General features: G+C 43.5%; 1 protein-coding gene across 1 annotated transcript in view; it reads left to right on the forward strand.

The window, feature by feature from the left end:
* The first annotated feature begins 5,741 nt into the window (after positions 1 to 5,741).
* Positions 5,742 to 18,397, forward strand: part of LOC111220349 (cGMP-dependent protein kinase 1-like) — a 33,818-nt gene continuing 21,162 nt past the window's right edge. Inside the window, exons 1-3 of the mRNA XM_022743411.1 lie at positions 5,742 to 6,061; positions 9,486 to 9,652; positions 15,704 to 15,817. Of these exons, the coding sequence (XP_022599132.1) occupies positions 5,742 to 6,061; positions 9,486 to 9,652; positions 15,704 to 15,817 (601 nt within the window). The remainder of the gene's footprint in view (positions 6,062 to 9,485; positions 9,653 to 15,703; positions 15,818 to 18,397) is intronic.

Consider the following 18,397-nt stretch of genomic DNA (forward strand, 5'->3'; position numbering starts at 1 on the left):
GCCTGTGTGTGTGTGTGTGTGTGTGTGTGTGTGTGTGTGTGTGTGTGTGTGTGTGTGATCACATCATATCAAACTCCAAAGGTTCACTGTCTTGGTGTTAGCTTTACGAGCCAGCCGACGTTAATGTTTAACCTGCTGCTATCTGTGGACACACACACACACACACACACACACACACACACATGCAAATACACAGATGTAACACACACAGACCTGTGTGTGTGTGTGTGTGAATGTGTGTGTGTGTGTGAGTGTGTGAGTGTGCGCGTGTGTGTGTGTGCATGTTTGTGTGTGTGTGTGTGTGTGTGTGAGTGTGTGTCTGTGTGTGTTAGTAGGTGAAGAGACCTTTGCAGAGCACTCTGGTCCAGATAGCGACTGTCGGTCAAAGGCCTCCTGACACACACACACACACACACACACACACACACACACAAACATGCACACTCACACTCACACACACACACACACACACACAAACATGCACACACACACTCACACACACACACACACACACACACACACACACACACACACACACACACACACACACACACACACACACACCTCCATCAGCCTTGATACTTTTAAATCTCTAAATTAAAGTAAAGTGTCAAAGCGTCTGTTGGCGTATGAACACATTTCCCAGCATGCATTGTGTTTGCATTAAAACTCTGTTTGTTCAGATCATGGCGGCGATGAGAGAGAGAGCGTCCGTCTGTCTCATCCTCATGGACACAGACACCTTGAAGGAACATTTTCAAACTTGAACATTCACTTGGACTCGAGAACTGATTAGATTTTGGTGGTCCAATGTCAAAGGTCAAAGGTCAAGGTCACAGTGACCTCACAAAACACTTTTTAGCCATAACTCACAGCAATTATAACAAGACTTCACACACAGTTGATATTTATATGGCGGAGGGATACGACCACGAGGAGGTGGCTGGTTATTTAAATGAACCCTGAGCCCTGAGCAGTTTCTGCAGGTGTTCCTGTCAGGCCGCCTCCTGCAGGTGAAATATTCCTTGGCCTCAGTGATGACCATCAGGTGAACTGGTCTACAGAACACAGCAGGTGCAGTTTTCATCCGTTCACTTCCTGTGAGAGGAGGAGCTGGTCGGCCTGGTACTGTTTAGGATTAGAGGTCTGGGTTTGAGTCCGACCGATGGTCCTATAACAGATATAACTTTAAAAGAACAGCTGTCAATCATCCAACACACACACACACACACACACACACACACACAGATTTATTCTCTGTTTAGTTCAGTAAATATTAACTGATGCTGACTGGAAATTTCCTGCATGTTTTAACACTGTGTGTGTGTTTGCGTGTGTGTGTGTGTGGTCGTCCCTCCCCCTTTGATTGAATCAAGGACCTCACTGTTCAACTGCCAATACACACACACACACACACACACACACACACACACATACACACACACACACATACACACCCTCTCTCTCCCTCCCTCTCTCTCTACATCTCTCTCTCCCTCTCTCTCTCTCTCTCTCTCTCTCTCCCTCTCTCTCCCTCTCTCTCTCCATCTCTCTCTCCCTCTCTCTCTCCCTCTCTCTCTCCCTCTNGGGAGGTCATTGAAGCTGTGTGTGTGGGAGTGTGTCTATGTGTGATTAATCCACTGAGCAAAGACAGTTTGAGCTGTTAAACAGCTGAGTGTCAAAGGGCTTTTATCAGGGCGAGTGGCGCCTGGACTGACACACACACACACACATTTTTCACACCACTCACACGTTCATGTACCATATCAATGCATCAAATGAGACTGTAGCTGCATATACACACACTCACACACACACAGTGTCGGCATGTAAGTAGATGGCCAAGATATCATTATCATAAAAAAAGCAGTTAAAAACACACTCAAGGACACACACACACACACACTCACACACACTCTCACCCTCACTCTCTCTCCCTCTCTCTCCCTCTCTCTCTCCCTCTCTCTCTCCCTCTCTCTCTCCCTCTCTCTCTATCTCTCTCTCCCTCTCTCTCCCTCCCTCTCTCTCTATCTCTCTCTCTATCTCTCTCTCTCCCTCTCCCTATCTCTCTCTCTCTCTCTCTCTCTCTCCCTCTCTCTCTCTCTCCCTCTCCCTCTCCCTCTCTCTCCCTCTCTCTCTCATCAATCACTCGGCTCACCTCAGGACCGGAGCACCGGAGGATGAGCGGGCTGGAGGCGGACGGTGCCCGGCTGCTGCGGCTGAAGGAGGAGCGGATCGGGCGGATGGAGCGGAGGCTGCGGGAGAAGGAGGAGGAGGCGGCGGAGCTGAGGAGGAAGCTGCACAAGTGTGAGTCGGTGCTGCGGGGCCGTGGCCTCTGCAGCCCGGACTGCTGGCCGGACAGCCGTCGCACCCGGCGGGCGGCCGGGGTGTCTGCCGAGCCGGTGGAGGAGACGGAGCTGCGGACGTTCTCCAAGAGCCACAGGTGAGGGTTCACACCTGAGACCAGACTGACTTGGTCTGAAACTACAGGAAGTAGTTCAGACAAACACGCAGGAGAAAATAGAACCAAATAAAACTGGAATTCATTTATTTACATGTAGAGATTCAGTTTTTGTGTGAGTCACTGAGAACGTGATAAAGTTAGAAAGTGTCCTGAGTCTACAGAGACACTGTGTTCTGTATCAGCTCATGTGTTAACTGGGCTCTGTCTATTCCCTGGAGAATACAGTGAACATGTTTTATTCATAGTAACATTAATTACAGCTCCTTTACGTATGTAGACCATAACACATTTTTTCATTTTTTCCAGTGAGTTTATTATATTTTCTTTCTTGTATTTTTCTGCTGTATTTGTGTGTGTAAGGAGTGAAACAATATTTTCTACAACCCTGAACTGTACGATAATATTTTCAGTGATTACCACTGAACATTTGAATATTTTTACAGGCGTTTGTGTCATTTTTCAAGTGTTTTTGGGGGTTGTTGGCAGCTTTACACTAAAATGAACATAGTGAGAAGACAAGCTTAAAGAAAAAAACCTAGACTCCAGAGGGTTAAAGGTCACACAACAGACAGTGTTGCATTCAAAGACTCGACTCTGCGTCTACAGCGGATTGTATTGTCTGTGGAAGCTGCATTGAGTTGGAAGGACAGTGGCTGGCCAGCAGAGGGCGCCACAGGACAGCAGCAGACAGACTTCCTGAATTAAATCAAACAGCTGGTTCAACAGCAGCACAGGATAATAATCACACTCATTGATCACCGATTGATTGTCAAACACCAACTTGAACATAAACACCCCCCTCCTGCTCTGACCTTTGCAAATATTATATATATCTTTTATTTTGAAAAGATAAGATCCCACAGGAGGAAATTCACTACAGCACAGTAAACGAGGTAGAAGAAATCAACCATAGATAAGAAGGAATGTACATTATAAGTACATATATATATATATATAAACTTATAATATATATATTATATGTAATTATATATAATGTATATTATATATATATATATTATATATATAATACACATACACATATATATATAGGTATATATAAGTGTTGCATTTGTAAAGATGTTTATATAATGTGCAAACAAAGAAATAAGTGATAGCACTCACATAAACTAAGAAAAGTATTGAAAATATTGAAATATATTGTTAGTGGAACAATACAACAATGTGTTAACATAAAAAAATGTACTTTTGAATACTTGTATAATATATACTGTATATATATATACTTGAATAGTAGTTTGTAGTTTTGAAGTGTGAGTTTGAATGAAGTTTGAATGTGTCGGCTCTTACACTGAGCTTTGATTTTAAACTGACTTTAACAGCTGGAGGATAATCCTCCTTTAACCACAGAAACAAACAGGACCCACATGTTGAAATAAGAAAACATGAAAGAAAAATACAAATAAAGTTGAGCCATTGAAATAATAATTAAATGAAAATGATGAACTGAGCTGAGATCAGAATAAATTATGTTCAGACAGAAGTTTATAGTTTCCTGACGTTTTAAACCTTTGTTAAATAGAGAAAATTAATGTTAAGGTCTTTTCACAATGGGAGGATTCAGTGCAACAACATTAACATATAGACTATAGTATTTAGTTGTGATGATGATGATGATGTAACTGTAGATTCATCAGCTTGTTCTTCATGACGACTCCTGACTGACTGAGAATGAATCTATATTCATGGATCTAGGCTTCAGTGCATCAGACAGGAAACAGCTGCTCTGTTGTTGGTGCCTCACTTTAAATGTTTCTGCAGCAAGGCATTGTGGGATGGCATGTCTCCTTTCCTTTGGTAAAGGAAGCTCCAGTGTTTCCTAAAGGAGATGAGAGAGGAAGCAGTGAAGCTTCTTTCCTCATGAAGCTGCTCAGAGACTAAAGATCATTTCTGACAGTCTGAAGCTTCAGGAGAGAAAAGACTTTTCCGTCTCACAGTCTTGTAGATCTCTCTCTCTCTCTCTCCTCTCTCTTCCTCTCTCTCAGCTCTCTATATATAATATATATATAATAGTATATATAAGCCTCTCTGTAGAGTTGTAGTCCGGCCCTGACACACAGACGTCTATAGGGACTGACCCTTATCCACCTCCCTAAAACAAGGACAAGGACACACACACACACACACACACACACACACACACACACACACACACAGGTGAGGAGGAGTTGAGTGTGGGTTTACTCCCTCTCAGACCTCCTGCTGCTGCGCGTTAAACTGATTAAACTAATGACGGTGATTAAACCGGAGCAGACCCCCCCCCCCCGGATCATCGGGATCTGCTGCCCTCCCTCCCTCCTCCTCCGGACTCGGTTTCCTGCCTGAACCTGGCGGAGAGTGAATGAGCGGGTCTCGGTTTCGGGTTCGGGTTTCCGGTGTCTTTTCTCCGACTCTAGGATCAAACCGGGAAAAGTGACGTGAGGTGTTCGGTTGTTGTGGATTCCCGCGGCTCCTCTGATGTTAAAATAAATCTTCCTTCACGACACTTTTCCTCTGCGGATTTTTAAAGTCACGTTTTCTACTTTTCCTCCAACACCTGACGGAGCTCGTGTTTCCATGTTTCCCTCGCGCCTGGATTTAAAACTCTACCTGCTGCTTCACGGATCCGGATCTCGGAGCTTCATCTCCGAGGACTGAGTCAGTTTCACTCGCTGCTCTCTCAGGTTATTGTGGTTCCTGGTGTCATCTTGTTTCCTGGAGGAGGTTTAATGTGGAGGAGCTGGAGGAGGAACTGGAACCTTGTTTTCTTTATCGTCTAAAATCACATTTTCCTTCAACAAAGAGCTGACGCTCTGCAGACTGGATTTCAAGGACTACAGTATGAGGCATCCTGGGAAACCTTGATGTGCCTCAGAAGAATCTAGGAAACCAAGAGAACTGTTACAGTCCCCCCCCCCCCCCCCGAGATACTTTACAGACCAAGAGAACCTGGAACCGCTGAATGAAAACTCGTAGAGGAACCCCGAGAACACATCCTAGAGGGACTGGCAACACCCTGATGTATGAACCTTATGAGCTCTAGAAATCCCAAAGACTCAGACTTGTTACTAGACCTTGAGGAAAAACGCAAAACTCTGAAGTGCCCAAATGAACCCTGGGAACCCACAAGACCTGAAGAAAGTCTGGGAGACCTTGAGGATCCCAAGAGTTTAGTACTTTCAGGAACTCCTCAGACTAAGAGGAAATCTGGGGACAACAGAAGAACCCTGAAAAATCTAGAAGAACCCTGAGACCTCCTCAGGACCCTCCCACAGGAACTATGGGCACCCTGCGGGACCTGCAGTATGCCCTTCAGGAGAAGATCGAGGAGCTGCGGCAGCGAGACGCCCTGATTGACGAGCTGGAGCTGGAGCTGGATCAGAAGGACGAGCTGATCCAGCGGCTGCAGAACGAGCTGGACAAGTACCGGTCCGTGATCCGGCCGGCCACCGCCCAGCAGGTCCAGGCCCAGCAACAGAACCTCGTCCTACAGCCGGACCAGCACCGCAGCAAGAGGCAGGCCATCTCCGCAGAGCCGACCGCCTGCGATATCAGCGCCCTCAGCCATGTCACGCTGCCCTTCTACCCCAAGAGCCCAGAGTAAGTCCACCTCTTGAATGAAAGTGAGTGAAACTGAAAGGGATAGTTGTGGTCATGTTCAGAGAGTTACCGGCTGTAGATCCAGTTTAGAGCAGCAGGAGCACCGGTACACTAGCAGAGCGATGAGCTGCTGTGGGCGGGGCCAGCAGAAAACACCTGCTCTAGACACGCCCATCGAAACAATCCAACATCAGTTCAAATGAAGCTTCATGTAGAATATTTTCAGCTCTTTATATTCCCGCCAAAACAGCACTTTTCTTTGGTTCTTCATTTTTCTCAACTGCTCAACCACCGTATTCCTACACACAAGCGCATCTACAGAGCGTGCTGTATCACGCCGCAGCTGCAGCTCAGCTGAGTGAATCAGAAAGAGCTAAACTTCACTTTGTTTTGATGCACAGGTGAGCATCAGGTGAGCATCAGGTGAGCATCAGGTGAGCATCAGGTGAGCATCAGGCAATTACAAACACAATCACAGACTAAAAATGCTGCATTCACAGACCGAAGGAAGTTACTTGTTTAACTTAAAACTCTTAATGGCTCCAACAGCAGAAACCAACTCTTCTTCTCTGCTCTGAAACAGTACCTCCTGTGTAGACTGTTTTTAGAGCAGAGAAGAAGAACTGACTTGGGAAAACCTGGTTTTATCCAGGTGTGAAAATATAAAGTTTATGAATAAAATATGTGGTTCCAGATCCAGTGTTTCAGGCACAGTCTGGTTCTGGTATCAGTACAAGAACGACTCTGAAAGAAACAGATATTTAACTTTTTTAAATGAACTGTGCCATAAATGATTTAAATAATTGATCAGGAGCTGAAATGATCAGCTGATTGATTGATAAAGGAGCAGGTGTTTCAGCTGCTGCTCTAATGTGGATATTTACTGCTTTTCTTTATCTTCTGTCAAACGACTAATTGATTAATTGAGAAAATAACCACATCAATCATTAGTTGCAGATTTTATTGTCCCACAGAAAGTAGATGAATTGTTGCATCATTATCTACCTGATGGACAGAATCCTATACCTTGATTCTTTACAGTGTCGGTGTGTGTTTCTGTCACAGACGGACTCAGTCAGTGAGAGACAGTCTTTGGTTTCCTGATGTGACGTCTCTGCTGTAGAAGTGGCAGCTGCTGCGGACACAGATCTTTATTTATACACATGAATATGAAAATGTGTGTGTGACAGTACGGGGGGGGGGGGGGGGGGGGGGTGACACCAGCTCTCGAATAACATCAGTTAACATCAGTCTCTGGATGAAGACTGGGTGTGAACCAGGCGGCATTTCTACTCCATGTTTCTACTTGTGATGATAGTTTCACCTTTTCTTCTTCTTTCAATCAGTCCTTCGCTCTCATCCACTACAATATAATGTGTTTTTCTTTCTGTCCATGCCACCAGTGACAACCACTGTGTGGTCCTCCCACACACACACACACACACACACACACACACACACAAAGCCAACCTGCAAGATGCTGACAGCGAGATGCTGACAGCGAGAAGTGGTGGGATGGTAAATGAAACCCTGTCAGTTGCCTGCCTGCCTGTGTGTGTGTGTGTGTGTGTGTGTGTGTGTGTGTGTGTGGGCTGTGAACTCCCACCAGCTCTCCTGCTGTCTGCAGTAACGCTCTCTGAGCCGACGAGTTAATGATCAGCTGAAACTCGACTCTCACAGATCTGCTGCTGAGAGAGGCTTTTATTTTGAAGGTGAGGCCTGTCCGTCTCCCTGAGACTGTTTCCCTCCACAGACATCAGGAGGATAACTCCTCTGTGATGTTTGTGCGTAGTGAGAACAGTTGAACGTGACAGTCAGTCCTCCACACGGCGACGGTCAGAGCTGGAGACGTCTGAAAACAATATGATGTCTGTCCGCCTCGTTCTGGTGGACACGATATCTCAGTATCACAAACGTTCGCCTGGACTCAAGGATGAACTGAGTACATTTTGGTGGTCAAAGGTCACCGTGACCTCACAAAACACTTTTTAGCCCTTACTCAAGACTTCACAGCAGTGGTTCATATTTTCTATGACTCTGGATAAACAGGGACGTGACCTGGGACTAGTTGGAATGGCGGAGGGATACAACGGCGAGGAGGTGATTCTAGTATTGATTTGATTTCCTGTGTTTGTCGTTAGTAGGTTCATATCACAGTCACCTGCACCTCTGATGTGATGAAGAGTTGTTGCTGTTTAGATTTGCTGCTGAGTTCAAACAGGATATGAAAGTCTCTCCTCTTTCCCTCCTGATGCTTTTCTGTTTTATATCTTCTTCCTCGTCTCTTTATCTCCTCGTTTGTTTTGTTGTACACCTCATCTGCTCCTCTCTCCCTCTTCTCCTTCTTCACTCGTTCTTCCATTTCACCCCCCCCCCAGACGCTCGTCTCACCCATCTGTTCTCAGGGAGACCTTTACTTTTTCCCTCTTTACAACAGAGTTATCTCTTATGCACTTCCCACGTTTCCCACGGTGCTTTGCAGCATCAGAAAGAGACTCAGAGAATTTCCTCACAGCTCATTTCTCAGCTGTGAATTTCATTTGGGCCAAACTGTTGTTTTCAGACAGGAAGGAGATTTTAAAGTTTAACACCCCAGTCTGAGATAATTCTCGAGTTAGTGTTCTGAAAAAAACCCAAAACATTTATTTCATTGTTTCTTCTACAAATATGATATTTATCATTTTAGAAGTATTTCGTATTATTCCACCTTAATTATGTTCCTGGTCATTTTCTAGAACATTTTGAAACAGCAGTGAGACCAAGATCCAACCTCCAGCCTGAAACATGAAGCTGCAGTTCCTCTAACGACCACTAGAGTCTGGCTCCAACAGTGAGTCAGTCCCCATAGACTCCCATGTTAAAACTTTACAGCAGAAATCAACATGTTTACAGCCTGGTACAAAAACTGTTTTGATCTCTAGAGCTAATTTCCTCCTTCATGACACCTGTTTATATAACTCACCTGTTTACATCTTATTAAGGACTACAGTTATGGAGGATTGAGGGTGTGGCCTCTTTGAGTGATGGGTGGGTGAGTATACACCAAAATCTCATGTTCCTCTGGTTCCTCTGGTTCCTCTGGTTCCTCTGGGTGAACATTGATCAGACCTCCACTGATCCACACTTGTTCAAACGGTTAAAGCTTTATAAGAATACTGTCTCGTCAAACCTCAAAACAACAATCAGCATCTCGTCCTCTGTGGAGCAGAGAACCTTTCTGAGATGAAGGAGAGATGAAATGTGGTTGTCGTCACTTTGTTGCGTTCAGGTGCATCAGGTACAATATTTCATGTATTTTTTGATGTTGACTGGAAGGCTCCGCCTCCTCTCAGCCTGTAAGGCTCTGCCTCCTCTCAGCCAATGGTAGTACAGTGTCGTCGCCTCCCCAGATGAGTTCATGACCTTCCTTCTGTCCCCCTCTCAGGTCGAAGTCGCTGATCAAGGACGCCATCTTGGACAATGACTTCATGAAGAACCTGGAGCTGTCTCAGATCCAGGAGATCGTGGACTGCATGTACCCGGTGGATTATGGGAAAGACTCCTGCATCATCAAAGAGGGCGACGTGGGCTCTCTGGTCTTCGTAATGGAAGGTGAGGAGACGTGTCAAAACCATGATGGTTTCGACTGGTTTTTTTTTGTCAGGATGTTGTGTTTTTAACTTGGACTTGTTTGTCTGTTTTCATGTGTGTTGTCGAGGGCGGGGCGATTTATCTGATTAATCTGATTTTACTTCCCATTGTGATATTGTCTTCAATGGAGATAAAATGATTATTGTGCCGCATCCTGCTTCACAACAAATTTAATTCCCCCTACAAAAACCACCATATAGCTTATATTGTAGACACACGTTACGTATATATCCATCCTATATGTTGATGTCATAAACAGTAGAGGCCAAAAGTCTTTAGTTTTCTCCAGTTTAAGTTTAAAACTAATGAGAAATTAATAAAAACATTTATGAACATATAGAATTTTTACATACATGTTGTTTTTAATAAACTTACATATACACATCAAATGTATATTGTATCATATATGGTCCCAACATGTTATACCATATATAAATTCATCATGTATACATATATATTTCAATATACAGTATGTACATGTACAAAGTTTGTATATGTACATATTGTATAGGGACATGGATGACATACATTACATTTCTGTCTGGCCGGTTTGAGGGTTTTGCTGTGACTCTCGTCTTTGTCTTCAGGGTTTGTGACTTGGACTTTTAGAGATTTTATCTTAATGAATTCGTTTCAGTTTTTTTTTGGGCTGTAAATGATGAAAATAATGAAACAGTTGTAGTTTAGTTGATGTCGTTTATCCAATCATCAATAGTTTGGTGTGTAATTGTACAAACACGGACCTTGACGACTTTATGTTTGAAGTAAAGACTTGCAGCTGTGTGGCCTGGAAACTGAGGAGGTTTTCAGAGCTTCAGTGTTGAAGTCGCTGCAGAAGTTTCCCGGAGCTCAGTCCGACCTTTAGACGCAGTTTTCTCGGCTGCTGGTCGTCTTCCCGGAACGTGTCAGACTCGAGTTGCGTTGCATAATGTGTTAGAACGCCTGAAGGCTGCTGAACGCTCACCTCCGTTCAAACGCTGCTCTTCACTTCAACTTTCTTCCTGTGCAGCTGTGACTTCTCTCCTCCAGCTCCAGCTCCTTGTTTTAGTTTTGTGACCATCGGTTGAAGTCGTGAAGCTGCGATGAGTCGAAACATCATGATGCTGGTGATCTCATATCAGCTTCTGGGACACAACAGACAGGAAGTGGACATGTTGGATGTGGGAGAACATGCAAAGACCTGAACCTCTTTGACTAACGTCAGACAACTACAGAAGACGTATGGATCCGTATATGATGATTATTCATAATAAAGGTTGAGTGTTGGTTCTTCAGTTTCCTCTGAAGGAATAATACGACTTTCCCTGAGGTTTTCCGTGTGGTAATACTTTTAAATATAAAAATACAAACATTTTGATGAAACAAAGCTTTTTAACAAACTAGAACCACCTCCTCATGGTCGTATCCCTCCTCCCCTCAGACTAGTTCCAGGTCACTTCCTGTTTATCAGAGTCAAATAAATTTTTTTGTGAGGTCACCACACCTTTGACCTTTGACCACCAAAATCCAATCAGTTCCTCCTTTAGTCCAGGTGAACTCTTCTTCTTCTTCTTCTTCTTCTTCTTCTTCTTCTTCTTCTTCTTCTTCTTCTTCTTCTTCTTCTTCCTCTTCCTCTTCCTCTTCCTCTTCCTCCTCCTCCTCCTCCTCCTCCTCCTCCTCACTTTAGAGCTGTTTTCTAATTTAAAAACCCAGTTTAGTTGGTGACTGTTAAAGGGACAGTTTGTGTTTCAGCACAAAGACAGAAATTACTCCAGACGTGAAGACAGATTATTTCATGTGTTGAACCTGTTTGCCTGCAGGTTGTTGAGAATTCAGATGCGCCTCTCTCTCTCTTTAGTGTATTTACTTCAGTGATATTTATAGCCATGTTTGAGGTCAGTGTGTTATATAAGAATCCTGTTTAGTGACGTGATCCTCCCACTTAAATCACGGTTGATGTTGGTGTGTTTGGACTGAAGCTGCAGTCAGAAGGCAGTTGAAACTGTTTGACCAACCGTTGACTTTTCAGTTGAATGCAACTTATTTATGAGGAATATCATTAGAGTTTTGTTCAATTTAAGATGGTGGGTTGAATTATTTTGGAGCTAAACTGCTTCATGTGGTGAAGGAGGTTCCTGTGTCAGTCGTCAGTCAGACTGTCCTGTTGTATTTTAATCTCTTTGTCTCAGTGATTCTGGACCCACAGCGGCTCAACAACAATCCTCCAGATGGCCGATCCTCTGTGCCGGTGGGTGGCAGCGAGCGGTGTGAAGCAACCAATGACATTTATACCTAAGAAAAAGCTGCTGGGCAGATTACACCAGTGCTGAATTTATTAGCGAGTCCCCACAATCTCAAAAATATCTTCTCGTCAGGTTTTATGTAAAAGAGACGTGACATGTTAAAATGGGTCGTTTCTGAAAGGAGTCTGGTCGAACAGGACGAGGTTCAGAGACTGAGGGATTTATGATATATTATTATTGTGTGTGTGTGTGTGTGTGTGTGTGTGTGTGTCCACCAGCGTGGGTCAGGTATTACAACATTACAGAGTCTAGAGGCCAAACATTATTAATAATAATAATAACTTTATTAATATTCCACCTTTCCAAAACAAAGTCCTTTACAGTAAAAACAGAAATGCCAATAATAAATTCAAACTAAAAATTACAATAAAAACAACAGTGGATAAAAGGTCATGTGATACAAGTGACACAGAGTTTACCTGCCAGAGATCTGCAACAGCAAAGATCCAGTTTCTTGGTGACAAGCAGAGAGGCTCATGGGAGGTCAACAGATCATAGGTATAGTGAGGAGAATGGATGGATGAATTATTGAATGAATGGATCAATGGATGGATGAACGTGTTGAAGCTGATGAGGATTCATCCCCTTATTTAAACTGTCAGAGGAAACAAGAGGAGAACAAAGCAGATTCATGACCAGATGATTTGATCAAGTGTGTGTGTGTGTGTGTGTGTGTGTGTGTGTGTGTGTGTGTGTGTGTGTGTGTGTGTGTGTGTGTGTGTTGAGGGGGGTGGGGTCGCAGATGGCAGTGTGGCAGCTCAATATTAACGACTTCTGTCACAGGAAGAGGAAGTGATCCCTAAAAACAGACTACTAGATTCTGTCTGTCTGTCTGTCTGTCTGTCTGTCTGTCTGTCTGTCTGTCTGTCTGTCTGTCTGTCTGTGTGTTATAAATATGATGCTCATTAATTCTGTGTTTGGAGGAAGAAACAGATGCAGCAGTTTTGTCTCATTATGTGAAAGGACACACACACACACACACACACACACACACACACACAGACAGCTCTCTGGTGGATGCAGTTGGCATGGCAACTTGTTGGATGACCATATTTGGCGTTTAAAATGTTTCCACCGTTTGTAAATTTGGACTCAGTTTGTAAAGGAAGGAGGTAGGAAAGGATGGAAGGAAAGGGGGGGCATTAATGGGAAGATGGAGAAGGAAAGTGAGTAAGGAAGAGGAGGGAAGACAGAAAGAGTGACAGAAGGGTGAGTGAAAGAGTAAAAGACAAGGAAAGGAGGAGAAAGTGGACATTACAGGACAAATGGATGGAGAGAGGGAAGCATTGAAGGAAGGAAGGAAAAGAAGGAAGGAGAAAAAGGGGGACTAGATCACAGAGAGGTGAAGGCAGTAAAATGAGGGAGGGAGGGAAGGCTGAATTAAGAGTTTTCAAAATAAAACACAACCCCACAGTTTTCAAAATAAAACAGGTCCACTAGCGTGTCCAAAAGTCTCTTTTTGGGGCTCAGAGAGTCGTGAGGACGGGAGGCGAAAACGTAGGAAAAGATGCGTTTTAAATGAAAACGTAGTCGTGTGGGCGTCGCCTTCGAATCCATCCTTTTAGCTCAGCTGTGATCAGCTGTTATCAGCTGTGATCAGCTGTTACCAGCTGTCCTCTTACAGTCCAGCTGCCTAAATCCAGATGTGGGAAGATAAAACTGTTGATCTACTCGTCTGAATCTCCTTCAGTAATGACTGCAGGCTCAGAGCAATGAGATTAACAAGCACTCTGTGGGGAGTGTTTTTCATCCTGGGGTTTGCCTCTCAGGCTAGCAATCCGTAGTTAATATTCTTAGATAGAAGCAAATATAACAATTATCTATAGTTAAATATCAGGTGTATTAAAAATACAAAGGTTTACAGAAATGGAAAGAACAAAAACCCACTAACTAATGATGATATAATTTATGGTATAAATGATGTAAAATATTCACCTGAAGAACCGACATATAAATGATTCAGCTCAGTGTCTGTGTCCTCACTAATGGAAGCAGACCATCTTTGATATGCAAAATTACACACACACACACACACACACACACACACACACACACACACACACACGCAGGGGAAATGACAGGTGGCCAGTGTGTGTGTGTGTGTGTGTGTGTGTGTGTAATCCAACACAAATAAAATAAATGAGAGCACGTCTGTGAGGTTTATTTTGTTTCCAATGTGTCGCCGCAGCAGAACAAAATACATTTGTTCCTATTACTCACAATAGTGAACACTCACTCACTCACTCACTCACTCACACACTCACTCACTCACTCACACACACACACACACACACACACACTCACTCACTCACTTGCACTGACTCACTCACTCACTCACTCACACACTCACTCACTCACTCACTCACTCACACACACACACACACACACACACTGACTCACTCACGCACTCACTCACTCACATTTGCATTTATAGGGCTGAACCCGCTGTTGTGGATATTTATTCCTGGACATTTAATAGCCTGAGTCAGAGCTAAGACAGATGAAAAGTGTATCCGAATGTACTGAGGACAGAAGTAAGACTGAACTTGGAATTGGAGGGGANACTCACTCACTCACACTGACTCACTCACTCACTCACTCACTGACTCACTCACTCACTCACTCACTCACACTGACTCACTCACTCACTCACTCACTCACTGACTCACTCACTCACTCACTCACTCACTCACTCACTCACTCACTCACTCACTCACTCACTCACTCACTCACTCACTCACTCACTCAGTCACACTGTGGAGACGTTGCGTGATCAGACTTGTGAATAAGGACATGAGGCTGATCTGTTCCTGCTGGTGATTTAATACTTCTACACGTCAGATAATTCTCAGGTCATTTGAACGTTTCAGAGGAAACATGATTTAAGAATAAGAATAAAACCAAATAATGAATTATTTATGGTGAATGTATGAAACTGTTTAGTGTGTTTAATCTGTCGGCAGCTCAGATCTGTTGGCGTCGGCCCGCTGCTGTTCAGGTGACATGTTTTGTCAGTATTTGCGTTTGTATATAAATGTGGTCCAGTCCTTTGGATCATTGGTTCCAGGCTGCTTCTCTCTTCGTCCGCCTGGTCACCTGATGTGATGCGAACACTGGAGCTGGGATTGAATCTGAGCGGTGGCCGCTGTGTCTGTGTTTCATGTTGGCTTGCTTGTTGTGTAATTCACGATGAAGTGTGGACTCAGCGGCTCGGGGGCTGGGCAGAGATTCTGAGGGTATTAGGGGTGTTTTCCAGCCTTTCTTTTGTTGAGGTTTTGGCAGCTGTGTTGTGGAGAGATCAGGATGTCATCTTGGACTTGATGACTGAATATCTTGTTTTCATAAAGTTGGGAGAGACAAATTAAAAACAGAGGTCCAGATCTGAGCAGCAGAGCTGGAGATATCCTGACTTTTAGTCCAGAAACACTGGATCCTACATTTCCCACAATGCACCTGGATAGTTTCCTTCATGAGAACCTCCCTGCTGGTAAACAGCCACATCTTTAAACTCCATGCTCAGACTGTGTGGTAGACATCTACAATCTGATGACATCACTCTGACATCACTCTGTTGTGAACTTCTCAAACTGACAAATGATAAGAAATAAACTTGTTGACTTCCTGTTTAAATGTCCCAAAAGTGATTTTCTTGGTCTTCTTCTTCTCTCTCTCTCTCTCTCTCTCTCTCTCTCTCTCTCTCTCTCTCTGTATGTAACCGTCTCTCGCCCAGAGGGGAAGGTGGAGGTGACTAAAGAGGAGATGAAGTTGTGTACAATGGGACCGGGCAAAGTGTTCGGAGAGCTGGCCATCCTCTACAACTGCACCAGGACGGCTACCGTCAGGAGTGAGTACACTGTGTGTGTGTGTGTGTGTGTGTGTGTGTGTGTGTGTGTGAGAGAGAGAGAGACAACAAAATAAACACCACAGACTGATGACATCATCATCAGACTGGATTATGAGTTATGTTTGTGTTTGTAGGTAATGTCCAGTTAAAACAGGACGGTCCTCATAAGTCCTCACAAGGTTAGGAAACAGTCCCCACAGTCCTGCACTGAATCTCCACTTTGTTAAATCTAAAACCAGTTTTGTTTCTAACATTATCAGCAGCAGTGTTGTGCTTCTCATTAGTCTCTGATCAAAGGGGTCGTTGGTCCTCTGTATTGAACCAGGAATTCAGAAATGTCCTTATAAAACACCCCAACTGGTTTTGATATTTGGTTTAAAGGAGAAGTGTGAACATGCTTTAGAGCACAGGTTCCCAACCCAGGGCACAAAATGAATGAGGGGTTGTAAAATGAAAAAAAAAAAAAAAGGTTTTTTTTGCATCTTTATTCACAAAACTCAAAATTCTCAAGTCAAAATTATTCAAATAACATTTACTCCATTATTGGCCTGAATAGGACTACTCCCCCATTATTCAATATATTCAAGACACGCCAGTGTAGCATGAGTGTTTCCAGTACTAGTAGAACCTGGTGTTAGCACTCATAGTGTTAGTGTTGGTATTAGTAGAGCTTGTAATAGCAACAGTGGTTGTATTAGTGTTAGCAGTCGTTGAATAGTTAGCAGTAGCTGTAGAAGTGGTAGTAGTAGAATCAGCAATGTTAGCACTAGCTGAAGTAGCATCAGTGTCAGCAGTTGCAGTAATGTTAGCAGTACCAATAGCTCTAACAGGGTTGATGGACTCTGACAATATCTAATGTCGTCAACACCGTAATTGTCTTGCCCTCCAAAATAAGACGACCGGCACTTTTCCAAAACTCATTTCCAGAAAAATAATATTGTCTTGTAGTCAGGTCAGTACATTGCTAACTATGTTAATTTTGCGTTGACTACAGGTGCAAAATTAGCCTTTGTGCTAATTGTGTAGTTGTAAATGTACCGTGAAAAACTAAGTATTTGCTCTTCTCCAATGACACTGATACTTTCTGCCTCCCAGAGAAGAGTTTCTTCCTGGTACTTTTTAAGGTTCAAGGGGATGTGCTATTTTTGGAGCTGATCCCAGCTCGACCTGCTGCTGTGAGCAGACACTGACCAGAACATCCACACTGAACACCAAGGTCAGAATTTCTCTGATATCTTGCTCTTGACTGAAGAGCTGGACAGATGCATGTCACCGTCTTCAGACAAAACATTCCACATATTCAGCACTAAACGAGCAGCGTTAACTGTTTGATGACAAGACTGCTGAAGGAAACTGATCTGAGTTCAGGAGAAGAGACGAGAGGCAAGAGTGGGAGTAACGAGGCTGTAGTCGGAGCCAATGAAACATCAGTGTGTGTGTGTGTGTGTGTGTGTGTGTGTGTGTGTGTGTATGTGTGCGTGCGTGCGTGTGTGTGTGTGTGTGTATGAGAGTATGTGTGTACCTCTAACTTTTTGTCAGGGCTTCCTGGTAGAGTGCTTGCTAAGCAGTGGTTGCTAGGCAACACCATCCGGTCCAGCCAATGAGCTAAGTTTTGGCATCAGTGTCTCTTGGCAACAGCGCTGGGTTCGAGGGGATTCGTTTCCGTTTGCTGAAGCTTTTTGCTCGTTATCTTCACATTAACACACAGCTCCAGCTGGAGTTTATCGCTTTCATTCTCTGCTCTTACACTTTAACACAGAGCGGTCAGTGTCAGCTTAACGGCTACATTTAAATTATTAAAATCCATTATCACAAAAACGGAAAACACTTGACTATAAGTTATGTTTCTGCGTCAAGAATTTAAGTCAAACTGTCACCAAACTCTGCAGCTAAAAGTTTATATTTTTTGTTTCTTAAATGAGGGAAAATCATTAAGGATGTCATTTTGTCTCATAAAAGCTCTTTTCTTTTTAACTATGCAGATTTAAAGTGACTTGATGTGGTTTAAAAAGGGAGGCGTTCAACTGCAGTTACCAAACAGATGAAGTATTGATAAAATAGCAGAACGCAGTTTAACAGGTAGCTGCTTAACATGCTAACATACAGTCTGCTTCAGAATGTCAGCAAATTCATTGGACTGAAATGTTTAAACATGAAAAATCCACTGTTTAAATGTTAAAAATGTGTTAGCCTAACATTGAAAGATCACGCTCATAAAGAACAGAGTAGGCCTGCTAACAGAATTAGCATTGTTACTAGCATTAATACCAGCAGCAGTAGCAATAGTGTTAACAGTCGTGGAACAGTTAGCATTTTGTAGCAATAATGTGAGCAGTAGTCAAAGTGTTAGCAGTCATGCTAGCAGTAGTTGTAGTAGCTTTAGTGTCAGCAAGTGGTGATAATAGTGTTACCATTAGTAGTAGAAGCAGTAGTAATAACAGGAGTGTTAGCAGTCATAGTTAACGTTAGCAGTAGAGTTGGTGGTAGCACCAGTGTTAGCATTAGTAGCAGTAGCAGGAGTTTTGGCAGCATTGTTACAAGTTATTGTTGTAGTAATAGCACTACTGTTAGTAGTAGTGC

The sequence above is a fragment of the Seriola dumerili genome, unplaced genomic scaffold, assembly GCF_002260705.1.
Source record: "Seriola dumerili isolate Sdu_G_001 unplaced genomic scaffold, Sdu_1.0 BDQW01000068.1, whole genome shotgun sequence".
Taxonomy (NCBI): Eukaryota; Metazoa; Chordata; class Actinopteri; order Carangiformes; family Carangidae; genus Seriola; species Seriola dumerili.